The 19858-nt window shown below is 44.6% G+C and overlaps 1 protein-coding gene across 3 annotated transcripts in view; it reads right to left on the bottom strand.

Moving 5' to 3' along the window:
- The window catches only part of ZMAT4 (zinc finger matrin-type 4), a 346711-nt gene that overhangs the window by 128570 nt on the left and 198283 nt on the right, over nucleotides 1–19858 (bottom strand). For all 3 annotated transcript variants that reach the window (XM_067722052.1, XM_067722051.1, XM_067722050.1), the window contains exon 4: nucleotides 12133–12289. In XM_067722052.1, coding sequence (XP_067578153.1) covers nucleotides 12133–12289 — 157 coding nt within the window. The remainder of the gene's footprint in view (nucleotides 1–12132; nucleotides 12290–19858) is intronic.

Below are 19858 nucleotides of genomic sequence, written 5' to 3'. Positions count from 1 at the left end.
AGCCATAGAAATTTATGGAAAAGTTCTAAATCTCTGTCTCGTTTTCAATAGGAAATAAGGGGAAAAAAGAAGACAAGCAACAAGATTTCAGAAGAGGAATATACGATAAATACACCCACACACGGGACAAGCAGAGTGGACAAGATCATTGCTTGTCTATTTCTTTCCCCACACAGTGGTTCCCTGTTCCCACAAACGAGAAATTCTTTTCTTTTTTTTTTTGAGCTTCATTTTTTTAAATTGAGAGACATTCTTGAGTGAAGGTGTGTAAATAACCGTCTGTGCGGCTTTATTGCTTCCAGTCATCTTAGTGAGAGTCTTGGGGGTGCAAATGTCTGTAGATCATTTTACGAAGAATTATTGATCCTCACCTAGAGATCAAGGGAAAAGCCTTAGAAAATGCAATCAGAAATCCTGGGTTCAAGTTCTGATTGTATATTTCACTATGTGACACCAGGCAACTCACCTTACCCTATAGAGCCTCAGTTTCTTCACCAACAAAATGGAGCTAACAATATTTTGTATTTATTACAAAGATTAAATGAAACAATGAAGGTAATATTTCTGAGATAGTATCTTTTTTTGGGGGGGTGGGAAATGCAGAGTGAGATAATATCTTAACAATTATAAGTTACGATCATTGATTTTATCATTAGGTTAAAAAAATATAAATATATATCATTAGGTTAGATTCAGCCTGCTCAACTACAGTTTTACCACAGGGCAGGATCTTTTAAAATACGATATATTTTTGCTTCATTGTTGAGAGATGAAAAGACTTTTTGAAAGCTACAGTTTATAAATGTAATGAATATAAAGTAACTTTTGTCATGTAGACAGTTGATTCTTGTTATCCGTGGTAGTTATATCCTATAAACTCTCCAAGAATACTGAATTAGTAAATACTGACCGAGTATTCCTTGGGGAAATAGTTAGGTTCCTGTGAGCTTGTGGTCACATTCTGATCAACTGGTCAATACAGAATGTTGTTTTACGTGTGCTTCTGTTTAAAGACACCTTCTTTAATATATATTTTTGTTTCACTAACATTTAACTCAAAGCCAACACATTACAACTCATGCCTGAATAAAGCTTATCTAAACACACACATTTTCCCTGTAAGGCACATCACAGCCTTCTTGCACTTAGGAAAACTAGACAGCACTCCAGGGCCGTCCCGGGGAGCCATTTTATTTTATTTTATTTATTTATTTATTTTGCGGTACGCGGGCCTCTCACTGTTGTGGCCTCTCCCGTTGCGGAGCACAGGCTCCGGACGCGCAGGCCCAGCGGCCATGGCTCATGGACCCAGCCGCTCCGCGGCATGTGGGATCTTCCCGGACCGGGACATGAACCCATGTCCCCTGCATCGGCAGGCGGACTCTCAACCACTGCGCCACCAGGGAAGCCCCGGGGGAGCCATTTTAAATGGCAAAATTTCCAACAAAAAGCACAAAATTGCAAAACAACTGGCAGGAAACAGATTGCAAAAAAGGCACTTGTTTGCAGTATGACGGTTGAAATTTCGAAGGTAGAGTGTTCCCTTCAGCTGAGAACATACGCATGCGGCAACTCAAATTTTTCACCACTTTGCACACATCTGTGAGTGTCCATGAAATGCCATGAGTGCTGATTTTGTGGTTAAAAATAAATTTTAGTGAGTAGGTGAGTTCACAGATACAAAATCCCACGAATAATGAGGATTGTGTGTTTGTGTATACTTATGTAAGTATTTATACACAATCATATATTCATTCAATACTTAATCATGTGGCAGGCACTATAGTATTTTAGATATATCTTCTTCCTCCTTTATTATAATAATTATATAATCTCAGTATCACCATAATCTTACCAATATGAAATTGAGGGCTAAGAACTTAAAATCACTTGTAAAATTCACACAGATAGAACCAGAATTTAAAGCTGAGTCTGATTTCTGAGCCTATGTTTGCCCTCTGCTTTATTCTGTGTTTCTCCAATTTTGTTTTTTTTAAATCAAGCAAGTGGCCAGGCACACCACTTCTTGTCAAATTGGCAAACCACCTCCTTTGATCATCATACTGAACTCAAATTTAAATGACCAAGGTAACAATTTGAAAACCAAGCTATAGATATTTAAAGGCCTATCCTTATTCTAATTCATGCTTCCAATTTTCAGTCATCTATTTTCAGTTATTAAATGCCTACTGTGTGCCAGTAAGTGTTGTATGTGCAGTCATCAACACAGAAGTAATGCCAGGATGCCTCTGGGGCACGTCAGAACTGTTCTCCATCCATCTTCTAGGGCTGAGATATACACACACTACAGCAACTTCAAACTCTTACGGGCCAAAAAATGAAAGAAAGCTTATTGCTAAATGTGATGCCATTACCTGTCAAGCCAGTGATGTCTGAGAACTATATAAAAGAAAGTGCTCAGTATGCATTCTGGCTAAGAATGATGGATGTATTCATAAAAGCTTATATGTGAAACAGTAACTTTTAGGGACAATGTATCAAGCAGGATGGATTAGTCTCTCCTGCAGTAACAAATAGCCCCCAAGTATCACAATAAAGGCCTCTTTTTTGCTCTTGCAAAGTCTAGTGTAGGTTGAATGGCCCTCCTCCATCCTGTAGCCCAGTCTTAAGACATCTACTCCCAACCAACTGAAAGTCTGGGGAAGGTAGGAAGCGAAGGGTATTTGGATGAGCAATGTCTCTGCCACAAACACAAATAAATTTTCCCGTTAATCCTAACTGTAATACCTAACCATATACACTATGGGTAATCTTAAATCTCACTTTGATTAATGGTAGACAACGGGAAGTACCTGTAGTTTAAAGTTTTTATTCTAAGCTTCAAATTTCTTCTAAATCGTTTACATTTTCTTCAAGAAAACTTTTTAAAGGACAGTTAAAGGATGTTTTCTTTTAGGATTTTCTTTAAGATTTTGAGTCAGAACTCAGTCTCATTCTTATTTCCATTATCTTGTTTGTATGGGTTGGTCATAAAAAGAAAGGGGAAAAATCACTAGCTAGCAATCATAATATCTGGGCCAGTGACCTCAGTTAAATGAAGGTGGTTGTATCCTGTGTTGAACGGTGTCTCCCCTCAAATTCATGTCTGCTCAGAATTTCAGAATGGGAACTCATGTGGAAATAGGGTTTTTGAGATATAATTATTTAACTAAGATGGACCAGACTGGATTAGGGTAAGCCATAGATCCAATAATTGGTATCTTTATGAGAAGAGGAAAGGACACACAGATGCACAGGGAGGAAGGTCATGTGACAATGGAAGCAGAGATTGGGATGATGGATCCAGAAAGCCAAGGACCGCCAGGAGCCTCCAGAAGGTAGGCAAGGATCTTTCCCCAGAGCCTCAGTGTGAGCGACGCCCTGCCCACACCTTGATCTCAGACTTCTAGCCTCCAGAACTCTGAGCATAAATTTCTATCGTTTTAAGCCGCCCAGTTTATGAGACGTTGTTACAGCACCCCTGGGAAACTATACAGATCAGACCTCAGATTTCAAATAAGAATTCAAAATCAGGAGGTGTAAGTATAGGAAGGTTTTGATAAAATCTGGTTATCATTTCATCTCTTTCGTTGTCTAAATGCCTTTGAATTTCAGGCCTAGCGGAGATATTTGCTACCACTCACATCTTGCAGCTTCTCTGGAGAATTCCTTGATCTCAACAAGAGGGAGCCACTGGCCTCCCCTCTTTCTCTATTCTCAAGGTACCTCCCCAAGGCTCGTCTCTCTAACTTCCCGCCATCTGTCCTGATCTCTCCACTAACTCCCATCCGGTGTCTCCCCAGCGTCTCAAAGGTGTGTGGTCCTGGGGAATGTTTCATTTTATACACACACACCTATAACACCACCACTCTCTCTCCTCGCCGCCTCTCCCCCCGAGATCATTCATTGTCTAGATCAGAGGTGGGCAAACCTTCCACATAAAGGACCTTGGAGCAAATATTTCAGGCTTTGTGGATTCTACAGACTCAACTCTGCCATCGTGGCACAAAGGCGGCCTAGATAGAGCGCAGGTGAATGAACACAGTCGTGTTCCAATCAAACTTTATTTACGGAACACTGAAATATGAATTTTCTATATTTTCTGTGTGTCACAAAATATTCTTCTTTTGATCTTTTTTAAACTGCTTAAAAACATAAACACCATTTGGGGCTTGCAGACCACACAGAACGGGCAATAAGAGGTCAGATGTGGTTCTCGGGCCAAAGTTTGCTAAACCTGATCTAGCTCAGCGGTTCTCAACTGGGGTCAACTTTGTCCCTCAGGGAACATCCGGCAATGTCTAGAGACGTTTCCTATTGTCACATGTCTAGTGGGGCTCTTTTGTCATCTAGTGGGTGGAGACCAGGGATGCCGCTAAACATCGTACAACGCACAGGACAGCACCCCTCCCCTCACCAAGAATTAGCCAGTTAAAAACGTCAGCGCCACTGAGATTAGAAACTCTGAGCTAGATAAAGGGTTCCTGTGAGAAACTGAGAGCCCTCCCTAACACCCCACGCCATAGGTTATACAGTTATTAAGGCCCTAGTTGGACGACTCTCATCCTAAATTCTCCTCAGATCTCTCCAACTGCAATCATTCTAACCGTTCTTCAATAGATCCTGTGTATCCATAGATCTTCACGGTGTGTTGTTCATTGTAGCCAAGGGCCCACGTTTCCTCCACGGCGAGCCTCAGAAGGGCATGTGGTATCTTACCCACCTTTACATTCCCAGGACCAAGGGTGACAGGAACTGAGCGAGGAAAACAATGAACTCAAACCTGCAAGTTATGAACTCACTTGAGGCAGGTACCAGGTGAGGGAATTCCAGCTTCCGTAGAGAAGCTACTTCTATGAGCCTTTAGAGTGGAATTTTCTGTCCCAGAATGCCAGAGTTGCTGGGTGGATCGATGGCCAACAAGGCCCCATGCTTGACCCAGCAGGAACGACCTTTGGCCAGAAAGTCAGTGGGACTGGAGCTGGTTGAGAAGAGCCAGTAGGACTTCCTGCAGCCCCTCTTATGGCATCAGTGGAATCTTCAATTACCCGTTGAGCTTGGCGTCCTGTGGCATCACATGAGGCTGGAGCAGGTGGGACCACAGAGCCAGAAATTGATTTGCAGAATCCCGCAGCTCCGTGTTTGCCCTGACCTGCTCCCATCCCATGCACCCGACGGCCCTTGGAGCCCTGACTCAGCCCCTCCTCCTAACCTCTGAGTTTCTCTCACCCTGACCCTGCTTTGCTCTCCCCATCTCACAGCTCACCTCTGCCCCACCCCAAGCTTCTGCACTGACTATGCCTCTTCCTCCTCTGATTTCTGGACTCAGCTAGTCCACACTCTGGACGTCCCAGGCCAACACCACCAATGGCTCCCTCCCGGCACACAGCACAGAGCCCCACTTCTCCCATCCTCCGACTTGCCCTCTGCTCAGATCCGGTCTCCTGCTCGGTCCTATGAGCCCCTGTCCACCCTCCCTCTCTACCCAGTCATGCTGGATTATGTCTCCTTTGGCAGATTTCCCTGGCTGTTTTGATTCATCTTCTCCCCAGGTTCCTGTGACCTGTACTCTGACCCCTACATCTGCACTCGTACTTGTCCTCAGGCAGGGACAGAGCACCAGGTGACACTGGCTGTCACTCTCTGTTTCAAGCACACGGAAGACAGGCTGTGTGTCGGGGAGGATGCGGGAGAACAAGAGTGGAGCCCTGTCCCCTCCAGGAGGTGCTCTTGGTAAAGCAGATTCACCCACCGGAAGCAGCCTTGGATGACAAGACAATAAAGTATTTCAAGAGCAAAATTATATGGCCCAGAGCTCAGAGCAGGGTAAGTAAAAACAGCTTCACTTCCGAAGCAAACAGAGCAAACCATTTCCTGAGCTCTACGTGGCCCTGTGATCAGCACTTTGCACTTATTAATCAGATCCTATAATCATTGTGGAACGCCTTTGATATAAGTAACAGCATTAGACCCATTGTACAGATCGGGAAAGGGCAGTCTGGGCAGGTGAAGTCCTCAACCAGTAAAGGGTGGGGTCTGACTGACCTGCTTAGTATCACAGGACAAAGTCAGCAGTGGTTTTTGCACAGCGAAGTAATAAGTTATACTTGGGGGTAAGGCCCTGATACAAAGATATACCTCCTTCCCTCAGGCAAGTCTCTGAAAACACTCACGTCAGTGTTCCCTATGTTGAATTTGAGGCTCCCCAAGGTGAAATAAGTAAAGCATACATAAAGGAGTGCCCTGTTTGGCTAAGTATTTACTTAGCCCAGGTGTGTTAGTTCCCTCTGGCTGCTGTCACAAAGTCCCACAAAATTAGTGGTTTAAAGCAGCACCGTTTTACTATATCACCATTCTGGAGGTCAGAAAACTTAATCCCACAGGCAACCCCAGTTGCCCCTTGCCGTGTAACACATATTCCCAGGTTCTGGGGACTAGGGAGTGGGCACATTTGGGTACACTCTTTGGTCTCCTCCGGGCAGTAACAGTGCCCTTGGGGCACCACCAATGGCAGACCTGCAGCCATTGAACATATACCCCTACAGGGCACCCAGGCAGCCAAGGGGAAAGTCCAGCACAGCTTACGGCACAGGAGCCCCGAAAGGAGCCATCCACCTGGTTCCTCATCTTCCGCTGCTCTCCCCTTCCTACAGACCCGGCTCCTGTGAGGGGCCTCCAGGGCCAATCCCCGCCTTCTGTGAGCAGGTTTACATCAATCTTCTAGCCCTTTGTGTTTCCACTCTGATCACACAGCTCCTTCCCTATACCTGAGATTGGCAGTCTCTTCTGGGCCTTCATTCTGGTGTCTGGTTCCTTATCTGATCCTTCAGAGACGTTGAGTTCTTGTCTTTTCATTTTTTTTAAAAAATAAATTTATTTATTTATTTTTGGCTGCATTGGGTCTTTGTTGCTGTGCACGGGCTTTCTCTAGTTGCAGTGAGCGGGGGCTACTCTTCGTTGCGGTGTGCAGGCTTCTCACTGCGGTGGCTTCTCCTGTTGCAGAGCATGGGCTCTAGGTGCACAGGCTTCAGGAGTTGTGGCTCGTGGGCTCAGTAGTTGTGGCTCACGGGCTCTAGAGCGCAGGCTCAGCAGTTGTGGCGCACGGGCTTAGCTGCTCCGCAGCATGTGGGATGTTCCTGGACCAGGTCTCGGACCCGTGTCCCCTGCATTGGCAGGCAGATTCTTAACCACTGCGCCACCAGGGAAGTCTGAGTTCTTGTCTTGAAAAAGATTTACTGTCACCTCTACTTGCTTGCCGGTCCTCAGTCCCAGAGGCAGAGTCCTGCCCTCGGTTTGGTGGCTGCGTCTCTCTCCTCCTGACAGGTTTCCTAAATGCCAGAGCCTGTTTGTGTCCTCGGCTCCGTGGTCACCCCCTGCCCGTGAGTTCACAGTCCCTGCTCCCCCGGCCCACCAGCACCAGCACCGCCCCCCTCTCCTGAGCCAGGCCCTGCCTTGGTTCACAGAACTCATCCCAGAAAGGTCCGTCTCCAAGGAGACCCAATCCCAGGCACCCTTGTGCTCCTCTCAAGGCAGAGTTTGAATAACCCCGTGTTAATCATAATCCGGACGTCAGAGGCTCTGATAGAGGAAAGGGGTCAGGCTGCCTACTACACCCCATCAACTCACCAAAGGCTCACCTGGGAAGAACACAAGACCTTCTACTTTTCAAAGCACTTTTCAATCTATCATTTGCTCTGTAAAACGGCCAGTGAGGTAAATGCATCCAGTATAAGAAACAGACGACTGATGGGAAAACTAAGGTTGAAAAGTACGTGGAGCTACCAAAGGAGATGCGACAAGACAGAGCCAGGCCTCGCCTCCTGTCTCCTGACTCCCAGGTTAGGATTTTTTCCGCCATATTATGTCAGTGGGTCAAGCCTGTAGGTAGCATCCGCTGAGAATCTCAGGGTCGGAAGGTCTTTAAATGTCATCTAGGCTAACCATGTAATCTAGGGACATTAAGTGTCCTCTGGGTTAATGTCATGATGGTGGCAGCCCCTCAGGAAATGCCCTGCCAAGTGGTCAGCCAGCCGCTGTTTCAAAGCAGCCCCCGACACACAGCTCACCTTTAAGTGTCTCTGAACGTTAATAACGCCTTCCTTATCTCGAGCTCAGATCTAACCCCCTAACGTCTACCTACTCATTGGTTGAATCTGTTGCACTCAGGCACACACATGCATGTGTGCACACACACATATGCATACACACACACACACACACACACACACACACACACACAACAGAGAAGAGCCAAACTGGACTACGTGTTGGATCTGTTTCTTTTACCTTAACCTTTGCTTTCCGCTGCTTTTTGTTCATTAAAAGGGTACTGTCTATACGTAATTGCCTGCCTTGGGGAACCCGCCCCTCTGCCTGAATGTTAAACCGAAGTGCCTTTGTTCAGGGAAACTCTGGACCCTGTTCCACCCGTAGATGGCTGCAAGAAAGAAGAAATGAACACATCCCCTCCCGGAGGCTGGCCATTCCAGGGGACAGTTGCCTAACTTAGGGCCTTTTTACTTTACTTCCTCATCTCCTCCCTTTCTCTGTGCTATAAAATAAACTGGCAACCAAACCCCGATAGGATGGTGATTTTGAGACTTTAGCCTGCCATCATCTCGGTCTGGCGGCTTTCCGAATCAAGTCGTATCCCCTGCCTCAACACCTTGTTTCCGATTTATTGGCCTGTCGTGCGGCGAGCAGAGCGAACTTGGACTCGGTCACACACACACAGCATGACTCTTTCCCATGACAGCCTTCTGAGTAATCTCTTTTCCGTGCTAAACAACCCCGCTCCCTTTCCTCTCCCTCCAGTGAGAGGATTTCCATGCCCTTCACCATTCTGGCCTCTGGCCTCTGAGTCACCTCGAAACGCTTCCCACAGTGTGGCAGTGACACGACCACGGCAGCCTAATCTAGCCTCCGATCTGGGCAAGACCTCCACGCTGAAGTCCGCCAAGGCTTAGAGAATGTGGTGGGTCCCGAGTCCCATCACGCTCTCATCTTACAGAAGGATCTAGAAAAGCGTGACCCGGAGCAGAGATTCCACAACACACTAACAAACAAGATCTGGAACTGGGTTTTGTTCTAGCGGCCCTGCCAAGCATCTCAGAAATTCTAGTAAATACAGGTGCATCTGGAAAGGCAGCCCAAACCTAAACTGTGTAATTCGGCAGGATCCCCAGCTGACGCCTGATCAAAGCACCTCTCGAGTAGGAGGAAAGGTAATGATTCCCAGATACCAGCTGCTCGCCCTCGTCAGATGGAGTAGCTCGGAGAAGCAATGAGTCGTGCTTCAATTATTCGTACCCAGAGGTCGCCACCACTCAAGAGCCTGTCATGGAGGGGAGGCTTCAGCACACCTGAGCGGAGAGATTGCTTCTGAATTCAGCTGTTTATATGTTCTGTTTTTCCCTTTTGTTTTCATGGCAGAAGTAATGTCAAGCCCATCTGGTTGATTAGGCAGAGCAGCTCCTAGATGGGCAGAGGACAGTGAACCTTCGGCACCGCTGCTGGGTTCGGCTGCGGGCAACAAGGGCGGATGGCAGGCAATCCCAACTCCACTAAGGAGCAGAAGGGGTTGCACTTGGGGGCTCAGGAAGCCCGTGGCCTGGGTCTTCTTTTCTGCTGCCTCTTGGTCCTTATCCTGCATTTGCAGTAACTGCATTTTGCTGGAGACCAAGCCTAAACCTCTATCCTAGGTCTGGCAAACCGGGTTCGGGGAGTACTCTGGTCTAAAATGATGGTGCCCTGCCATGCTCTGAACAGCCTTTTCTCTCCCTAGAGCCCCAGGACTGCAGCCAGCACCCTGCTACCACCTGCCCGACTTTCTTGATGCCGTACCCTGCTTGAGTCTCAACATGATCTCGGTACCCAGCATCTCCATTGCTGGATTCCACCCTCCTATCAGGCCCTCCACCCCTGTCCTGTGCCTCAGGACATAGTGCCTACCCTCTGCTTACACTTGTACCTAACGACTCACCTCCCTGTAGGAGGACACATTGCTTCCTTTGCTCCCTGCCAGCATCTGGCTTGACAACAACGCCAGCCCAGGGACCAATGTAGCTTCCCAGGCTCCCCAGTTCTGTCTGAAGTTACCAATGTTCCAAGATCCTTTCTGCTCAAAGCAGCTTTGGAGGAGAATGGATGAGAGGTTAAGCTGAAGAAAGGGAGATGCTGGGAAAAGACAACCAGCATCTGTTTCCATAGCCCAAGCCACGAGCTAACCGCTCGCGCTACCTTCCCCCCACCCACCCCCATTCCCTCCTCACCCACCCAGCAGCTTGATGCCTGTCACAGTGAGGACTGGGCCAGCCCCATGGACACCAAGACTAAGTCATTAAGGAAACGCTGCAGTTCAAGGATTTTAGATTCTTTTCCTTTGGAATATATTGATGGCAACTAACAACTCAGGATAACTCAGAAAAACAAACTGATGCTTGGTTGTCTTAAGGATGTATTGAAATTCACAAAGAACTATTTTTTTTTTGCCTGGCCGTGATTTTTTTTTACAGAAATAATAACTCCCATTTGCTAATTAATGTGATAAACAAAGATACAGCCTCTTCTCTTCCATCACCACCTCCAAAATTAATGTTAACAGCAATACTAAGCTTAGGCAGAGAACAAATGGGCTAGTTACACATTCATGGAGAACAGGTAAAAACTTTCCAGTGGTTGTTTCTTTGAGGTGCCTATTTCAAGAGATTTGAGGGGGAGTAGGTTACAAGGTGAGCATCCAACCTTTTAGAGAGCAAAAATCAAGAGTTTCGACCAAGTGCCAGCTTATCAAATGTCAACACACAGAACGTGCCTAAATCAGGCTGAGCTTGTCTCCAAATTCAACGTGCTTTGCAACGCCATCCTCTGTCTGAACGTCATAGCCACCTTTACAAAAACAATGGTCTTTAGTTCAGCTAAGTAGAAAAATGCAGTGAAAAGATTCCTTGCTCGTCTCCAGGTAAAAGCAGATATTTTTCTTAAGAAAAACCCCAGTGAGGATAAAAGCCAAGTATTGTTTTAGACTCTCTTCAATTTCAAAAATACCATTGAAAAAATAATTACACCCACGATTTATGCATGATGCGTCAGGCAGCCAGATACAATGCACTGCTACCTTGTAATTGCACTGAAAAAGTCAACATCAGGAAATATACCCTCAACTTCTTGGGATTATCACCTAGTCTAGTAACATCTTTGCCACAATGTAAATCTTGTCCAAATAATCTATCTTGATTAAATGATAACAGTAGTCATTTAGTTCTATGACTTAATAGACTTCTGAAGAATTTTTTTTTGTTACTTTTGAAGAACTAGAGGGTCATATGATCTGTTATCAATGTTTAAGCTTTTTTTTTTTTTTTTGCGGTACGCGGGCCTCTCACTGTTGTGGCCTCTCCCGTTGCGGAGCACAGGCTCCGGACGCGCAGGCTCAGTGGCCAGGGCTCACGGGCCCAGCCGCTCCGCGGCATGTGGGATCCTCCCAGACCGGGGCACGAACCCGCGTCCCCTGCATCGGCAGGCGGACTCTCAACCATTGCGCCACCAGGGAAGCCCAATGTTTAAGCTTTTTATTGTGAAAGTTAATAGGCTTGAATCACAAGATTCCCTACAAAGATGACTGAAATGTCATCTGGGGGGAGGGGGTGGGTGCACCTCGGGTGTCAGCACATGAAAGTGTTTTTAAAGACTCCCATTTTCCTCCTCCATATCCCCATGAAGACGAGAACATTCTCCAGGATTGAGTAAGGAAGCAATATGTATACAATACACTATCCATCATCCCTACTGATTACAGACCCAATCTAGAAAGGACAGTGTTCCTTACATAATAGATCGATTATCTTACATAATATACGATAAATATGACAGACAACATCGTGCAGGATGGAAACAGCCATTCAGAAGATGCAAACTTCTGAATTACGAATCTGAAGGGGCCAGGCTGAGAGAACCAGAACTTGGATTTAACAGTCTTATGACAGCACAAGTTCCGCTGGGCTACCTGCTCATCCCTTTAGGTTTTCCTCTCATCCACTCTCATCCTGGCAGCCACCCGTGAAGAGGGAGCCTGATAAATGGGACGGGCACTGGATTTCAGTGTCTCCCCGCCATCACTGTTCAGACACCTACCTGTGGTCGTTAATGGGGTTTTCTCTCCTAGCAACAGTTTTAACCTTTTGGCATGGATTTTGCCTTGATAATGTGAGTCAGCCACCACCGCGGAGGTGAAGGACATGTTACAGAGGGTACAGCACTTGTTTTTATCCACCATGTCGGCATCGCTTCCCTGTGAGGGAGAGAGATGAAAAGAACATTAGCGAGAGCCCCAAGGCCTCTGATGTTTCTGTCGCATTCCGTTCTGTTGCACGTGAAACTTACCATAGACTTTCTTCTTGAAATGTCTGTATTGTCTTTGCTCTGCAATCTCTTTTTTCTTCTCCATGATAATTATCAAAACTTTCTCAGTTACTAACTTCAACCTATATTTAAGAGGGACCACTACTGCCAGCACTGGGAACACAGGACAAATGGGCGGATATGAACCACCCGCAGAAAACCAAGGCCCACAACAGGTGTAAACACATGGGACCTGGCACCGGGAGGAACGGGGTCTCTCACTTCCTCCATTATATGCATCAAAGTAAGTAAAATATCGGAGTTCACATGGCCTGAATTATTTAGCAAAAATTATCATTTGGCATTCAGCTCTGCCACTGACCCACTTTAGCCTCACCAGGATACGTGGTCCCCTGTTCAAGATTTTTTTTAAACATTTCTTTACGGAATTGACTGTTTTTCATAATTAATTTGAGTCTATATCATAAGCTATGGTGACCATGCTGGCTGAATTTTCCAAGAGAGTTTGTGTCATTTCCCTTTTCTTCAGGACAGGTGGTTCATTAACTGCTGCACAAAATACTTCAATCCAGCTTGATTTTTACTCCTTTGTAAGACTTCACGAAAATGAATAATGATTTGGAGAAAATAAATCCTTTGTCAGACCATGTGACCCGGCTACTGTGCTCACAGATCATCAATTACCTATATTCTGTGAGGGGAAGATTAATCCATAGGCTTCCCTCCTGCCTAGTTAGAAATTGAGGGTAAAGGAGGCTCTCAGATAAGGAGTTAATCTATTCCTTAATGGAACGGCAGTAGCAAAGCATCTCTTTATTAAAACAGCAGCCTTGGGTGAGTATCTTGCCCCACAATAGCCCCTTCTCCTATCCCCGGCAGGCCCAAAGAGTGCAGTTTAAAATAAAAAGGAATGAAATTGGGTCATTTGTAGAGACATGGATGGACCTACAGACTGTCACACAGAGTGAAGTAAGTCAGAAAGAGAAAAACAAATATTGTATAATAACGCATACGTGTGGAATTTAGAAAAATGGTATAGATGATCTTATGTGCAAAGCAGAAATAGAGACACAGACGGAGAGAACAAACATATGGATACCAAGGGGGGAAGGTGGGGTGGGATGAATTGGGAGATAGGGATTGACATATATACACTATTGATACTATGTATAAAATAGGTAACTAACAAGAACGTACTGTACAGCACAGGGAACTCTACTCAGTGCTCTGTGGTGACCTAAATGGGAAGGAAATCCAAAAAAGAGGGCATATATGTATACGTATAGCTGATTCACTTTGCTGTACAGTAGAAACTAACACAACATTGTAAAGCAACTATACTCCAATAAAAAATTTTTTTAAATAAAATAGCATGGGGACGAGGATGAGGGTGGGGATGGGACTGAGAAAGGGAATTCTGTATTTTTCTGCATCATGATAAGATGTCCAGACTGCTGGAGAGTGTTGCCTTGCAAATTATGGGGCAGTTAGAAAACTAACTCCTTCCTTCTTAAGGCATTCGTTGGTAATAGGGCTGACAATTGTCAGTCAATCTTGGGAGGAGTGGTGTGTGTGTGTGTGTGTGTGTGTGTGTGTGTGTGTGTGTGTCTGTGTGTGTGTGTGTGTGTGTGTGTGTGTGTGTGTGTGTAAGTAAATGTACCAGGAGGCTGGGCTGCAGTTCGGGGATCGGGGAAAGGGAGAGACGCCATAAGAGTCTCTGAGATTTGCAGTCCCACCTACAGCTATTTATTCTCTTGACCTTAGCATTTAAATCTTAGCATCTCCCCAGCCCCCTTACCACAGCTAATGAGTGAGATTGAAAGAAATGTACTGCTAGGGGCTGGAGTGGGGGTCGGTGAAAGGAGATGGATTCTATAGAGAGGGGAGGGTCTTCCCGAAAGGGGTCTCCTAGAGAGGCACAAACCTCAGGGCAGGACGTCTGGGTAGACATAGAGGCTGGACTCACTGAGCGTACCCTTGCTGAGGGTTTCAAGCCGAGGTTTTCTCCTCAATAAAAAACTAAAAAGTGAATTCCCTGGCGGTCCAGTGGTTAAGGCTCTGCGATTCTACTGCACGGGGTGCGGGTTCAAGCCCTGGTCGGGGAACTAAGATTCTGTATGCCTTGTGGCACAGCCAAAAAATATTTTTTTTAATTTAAAAAAATAATAAAAATAAAAAACCAAAATGAAGTCATAAATACTTGTATCCCTTTGTCTGGTCTACTATGGAGCTGTCTGGACCAGGCAGGAAATAGGAGAAGAGTTGGCTTCCCCGCGTCGACCTCACCAGCCAAGCCCAGGAGGTGCCCCAGATCTACGTATGGGGTAGAGCTAGGAATACCGGGAAATACAAACCGGGGAGTCACTGAGGGCTTTGAGCCCAGTAAATGAGGAGTGGACGGGGGAGGACTGAGAGACACGGACCGGCACTTTCCCACTCTGTGTGAGAGGATTTTGTCCTACATTTGGCGGCGGGGGGGGAAGGAAGGTTGTCAAGGTGAAAGTCGTTTGAATTACCCGTTTTCACCTACTTATGCATAATATGGGTCAAAGCACCTAATTTTTTTCTTAAAATTAGGCAGAAGATTATTAGCCAAAGCTTAACGCACAACCTGCACCTATTTAGATCATGTGCATCCCTCCTGCCTCTTTCAGCAAAATTGCCGGCCCAGCCTGCCCCTCTCTCCCTGGAGTGCTAAGGTGGAGACATTTCTACGGAAAGTGGCTGCTGTCAGTATATGAAGTGTATTCAGAACTAGTTTCCGGGGCAAAGGACAGCCCTTAAACTGGATGATGACCAGTGGGTTTATGGTATTCATTCACCCAACACATTTTTAAGGACCTCCTAAATGTGTGAGATGCTGTGTTAGATGAACATAACCCTACTCCTTATTATTAAGGAGGTTGGGACCAGGAGAATTGGAGAAGGCAGGTATAAAATGAAAGAGAAATATTGTAATCAAAGACATATAGTCTCCTACTGGACCCACGTTCTCCCAATTGTAAGGTAAAAAGACTAGTAATGTAAATGAGCCTATTTCTGTGGATTTTCATCTTCAAGCCTTTCTTGTGCCTGGAATGTCCTTCCTCATCATTTCTTGTCTAATCTCCTCTTTCCAGAACCTGTTCTCATGGCCCAGGTTAACCATCACTTCTTGAGATGAAGCTTCTTCTGTCTCCCTCTACGGTCCTGGAGAAGTGGGCACTGATCTTACGGTCCTCTGTGTGTCCTGTACATGCTTCTCTTATAATAGAGCACTGAGTCATGATGTTTATTTGTTTTCATATTTGTTCCCCTTGTGAGGAAGAAGGACATTGCTAAGGTCAAGGAAATTGATACTGAGGCCCCAGCTTTTAGCACAAGGCTTGCCACACAGTGGGACCTACAGATATTTACTGGATGAATGGAGGAGTTGAGGGTTGGTTTGTTAGGTTAGTAAATTGCATGCCATAAAAAGTCAAAAGAGGAGACAGGTAATGCAAGGAGGTCTATGGTCAGCCCAAATCTTTCAGACTAACAGGAAGTTGGCCAGAAAAAGAACCAGAATTTTCAACAATTTATAAACTAACTTGAGGGTTCAACTAGGGCAACATTTTCCAAAAAGTTATGTTTGTTTCATCATGGTTTTAATACATATTCTTAGATTTCTGCTCTGCTGGGCAATCTCATTCACATCACAATATAGAACAGTGGTCCCCAACCTTTTTGGCACCAGGGACTGGTTTCGTGGAAGACAATTTTTCCATGGACCGGGGTCGGTGGGGGGGATGGTTGTGGAATGATTCAAGGGCTGCATTTATTGTGCAGTTTATTTCTGTTATTATTCCTTTGTAATATATAATGAAATAATTATACAACTCCCCAGAATGCCAAATCAGTGGGAGCCCTGAGCTTGTTTTCACTTGCCACTCACTGATAGGGTTTTGATATGAGTCTGCAAGCAATTGATTTATTATGGTCTCTGTGTCGTCAAACCTCTCTGCTAATGATAATCTGTACTTAGAGCTGCTCCCCAGCGCTAGCATCACTGCCTCAGCTCCACCTCAGATCATCAGGCATTAGATTCTCATAAGGAGCGCACAGCCTAGATCCCTCGCGTGCACATTTCACAGTAGGGTTCACGCTCCTATGAGAATCTAATGCCGTCGCGGATCTGACAGGAGGCGGAGCTCAGGCAGTAACGCAAGCGATGGGGAGCGGCTGTAAATACAGATGAAGCTTCGCTGCCTCGCCTGCCACTCACCTCCTGCTGTGCGGCACCATTTCTAACCGGCCATGGACCGGTACCGTGGACCCCTGATATAGAAGAATCAAAGAATAATAGAAGCAGAGAACCAATGGTTATGCAAAAATATATCATGGGATGTAATTATGCCATCATTACAGAAGAGGGTCAAAGAAAGTTTAGCTGTCTGACAAGAGAGGGGCTGGGATGCCCTGAGAAGTTAGGCAGATTTTGAGGTCCATAGGACATCTTTTATAGGATATTTTACTAAAGAGGTCAGTGTAACTCACATGATGCCACCATCTCTGATTCCTCTAATGACCCTGGTGGAGATGTAACTACCCAGAAAGAATCTCAATATTAACCAAGGGCCTGGAAACTGCCGGAATTTAATTGTGTGTTCCTGGCTATCTACATCCTAATTTCATAGCTCCTTGCAACTGCAGATCATAGCATTGTTCCTGGAGTCTCCTACTGCCCCCCAGAGCCCTGTTCTTCTATGGCTCAGGGGAGAAATTCCATAAAAGTTGATAAACTGACCTCAATGAACACATTTAAGGTTTCTGGCTTAAAGAATTGAGAATGGCCCCAAACTACCAAGTAAATTAAGGGGAATCCAAGATTGTCTTAAAATATGGGTTTCAAACTGGAGGTAAACATTCAGTGGGACTTTTTCAATACCGTGTCCACATGGCTGAAAGAAAAAGAAGTTTGTGGAGGGTCCTAAGCCTGCCTAGTCAAAGCATTCTGCAAAGTTAAGAACTTTTCAGAAGAATTCCATCTACGTGAAAAAACGCTGGCGGACTAGGCCAGAAATCTAGTCCCAAAATTCTGTTTTCTTTTTTTGTACTTTTTTTCTTTTTTTACTTAATTCAAATAACTGTCATCATTCTTCTTTACTTTAAGTGAGTGTAAAAAGCCTGAGAGAGAGACTTTTATTTCAGAATATCAGAGTGAGGAATCCTGTGAAATTGTTCCCTGGAAAAATAACCATAACCAGTGAAAATTCTTTTTTTTAAAAAAAAAAACCTTTAAAGTCTCTGAAAATTATCGTAAGAGCAAACACCAACTTAAAAAATATATATGTATTTAAGAAAATATACTAACTCTCAGTAAGAAGAGTGAGAGTCTACGGCACTTCAGAGACAACCTCTCCCTCCCTACTGACCCCCCAGTTCAACATAAAAAAAGGTCCACTCTGCTGTGTGTGGTCAAGAAATTAGTGTTCCCTCTCCCATCAGCTCCCCATTAAGAGATATCAGGAAGAACAGGTCACCAACACATCCCCTTTAGCTCCAAGCTGTAGAAACTAAATTCTTGGCAATGTAGCCCAGACAGAGATCAGGTACTCTCTTCCTCACTCTTATTCATAGGACAGGAGCTCTTTCCCTGGCATAGCAAGCCAAGAATATTGGAACCATGATTGGCCATGCCCCAGTTTGCTTGGAGGACAGAGGTTCTGTGCCAGAGGAAACAAGCTAAGAAGACCAGAGGCTGCCACCTCTGCCCAGATAATAAAGCAGAGATGTCACTCTGAGAAAAGCAGTGGCTCAGAGATTTTTCCATAAGAACAGAGTGGTAAGAGGGGGGCTGTAAGAACAGAGAGCTCTTAAACTCTCCCCAGAGGAACTGACTGTGTTTGAAATAGAGTGTGGGAAGGTTTATGCTAAAGGATGCTCTCAAAAACAGTGGAGGTTTTGGTGGTAAGCAATTAAGAGAAAGCTGATAGCTCCATCAGAGCAATAAACTAAACCATAGCCCAGCTAGTTTATCAGAAAGAACCAGGGAAAGAGACAGCTAAGGCGAGCCTTCCCGGAGTGAGAACAAACTTCAAAGACTTGCCTCAAAAACTAATGCTACAAAAAGGACTGAATTTAATCTGATCAGAATTTATACCGTGCACTGGCAGAAACAGAAGAGCCATCATCCAGCAATTAGCAGAGCCTAAGAGCTAGGTATGATTCTAGCAGAGGCAGACAGCTTAACAGAGAAGATCAGGGAAAGAGACAGTCCAATAGAGTCCTGCAAAAACACTGTCACCCCACAATGGCTGTGCTCTTTCCTAAGGCTGTTCCTCTGAGCAATGACATTTGTGGCTGCATATCATGGGGGGGAAGAGATATAATTAAAATAATCTAGCAAAGACACTGGACAAATAAATAAGCAAACAAGAACAAAAACAAACCCAAGAGGGTGGGGGTTAAGTTTCCAGAACTGCTACAATATATTACCTAAAATATCAAGTTTTCAACAACAAAATTAAAAAACCCAGAAAAGTGTAACCCATACAGAGGAAAAAAAAAAAAAGAGGGCCCAGATGTTAGGTTTATCTGGCAAAGACTTCAAAGCAACATCAAAGACTTAAAATGATTACAAATGTGTTCAAAGAATTAAAGGAAATCATGCTTAAATAATGGAATGTATGATGCCAATATGCTATAAAGTAGAGAATATCAATAAAGAAATAGAAATAATGAAAAAGAATAAAATGGATATTCTGGAGTTAAAAAGTGCAGTAATTGAAATTAAAAATTCACTGGAGGGGCTCATCAGTAGTTTTGAGCTTGCAGAAGAAAGAATCGGTGAACTTGAAGATAGATCAAGATAGAGATTGTGCAATTCAGAAAAGAGAGAAAAAAAAGAATGAAGAAAATTGAACAGAGACTCAGAGAAATGTGGAACACCATGAAGCACACCAACATATGCATAAAATTGTAATACCAGAAGAAGAAAAGAAAGAGAAAGGAGCAGGAAAACATATTCAAAAACATAATGACTGAAAACTTCCCAAATCTGAAGAAAAACATTCATCTACACATCCAAGACATTCAACAAAACTCAAGTAGAATAAGCGCAAAATGATCTATGTCCAAATACTTCATAGTAAAAACACTGAAAGCCAAAGACAAGGGGAAATTTTTGAAGCAGCAAAGAAACACAGCTCATCACAGACAAGGGAACCAAAATAAGATAAACAGCTGACTTCTCATCAGAAGCCATGAAGGTCAGAAGACAGTGGGATGACATACTCAAAAGGCTGAAAGAAAAAAATCTATCAACCAAGAATCTTGCAAAACTTTTATTTCAAAATTTAAGGTTAAATAAAGGCATTCATAGATTTTTTAAAACTGAGAGAATTTGCCCTAGCAGATCCACACTATAAGAAATACTAAAGGAAGTTCTTGAGGTTGAAAGCAAATGACATCAGACAATAAGTTGAATCTCATAAAAAGGAACAATAAACAAAGAGCACCAGTAAAGGTAACTATGTAA

Source organism: Pseudorca crassidens, chromosome 21 (assembly GCF_039906515.1).
Source record: "Pseudorca crassidens isolate mPseCra1 chromosome 21, mPseCra1.hap1, whole genome shotgun sequence".
Taxonomy (NCBI): Eukaryota; Metazoa; Chordata; class Mammalia; order Artiodactyla; family Delphinidae; genus Pseudorca; species Pseudorca crassidens.
The sequence above is the reverse complement of the archived record's forward strand: the minus strand, read 5'-3'. Positions and strand labels throughout refer to the sequence as shown.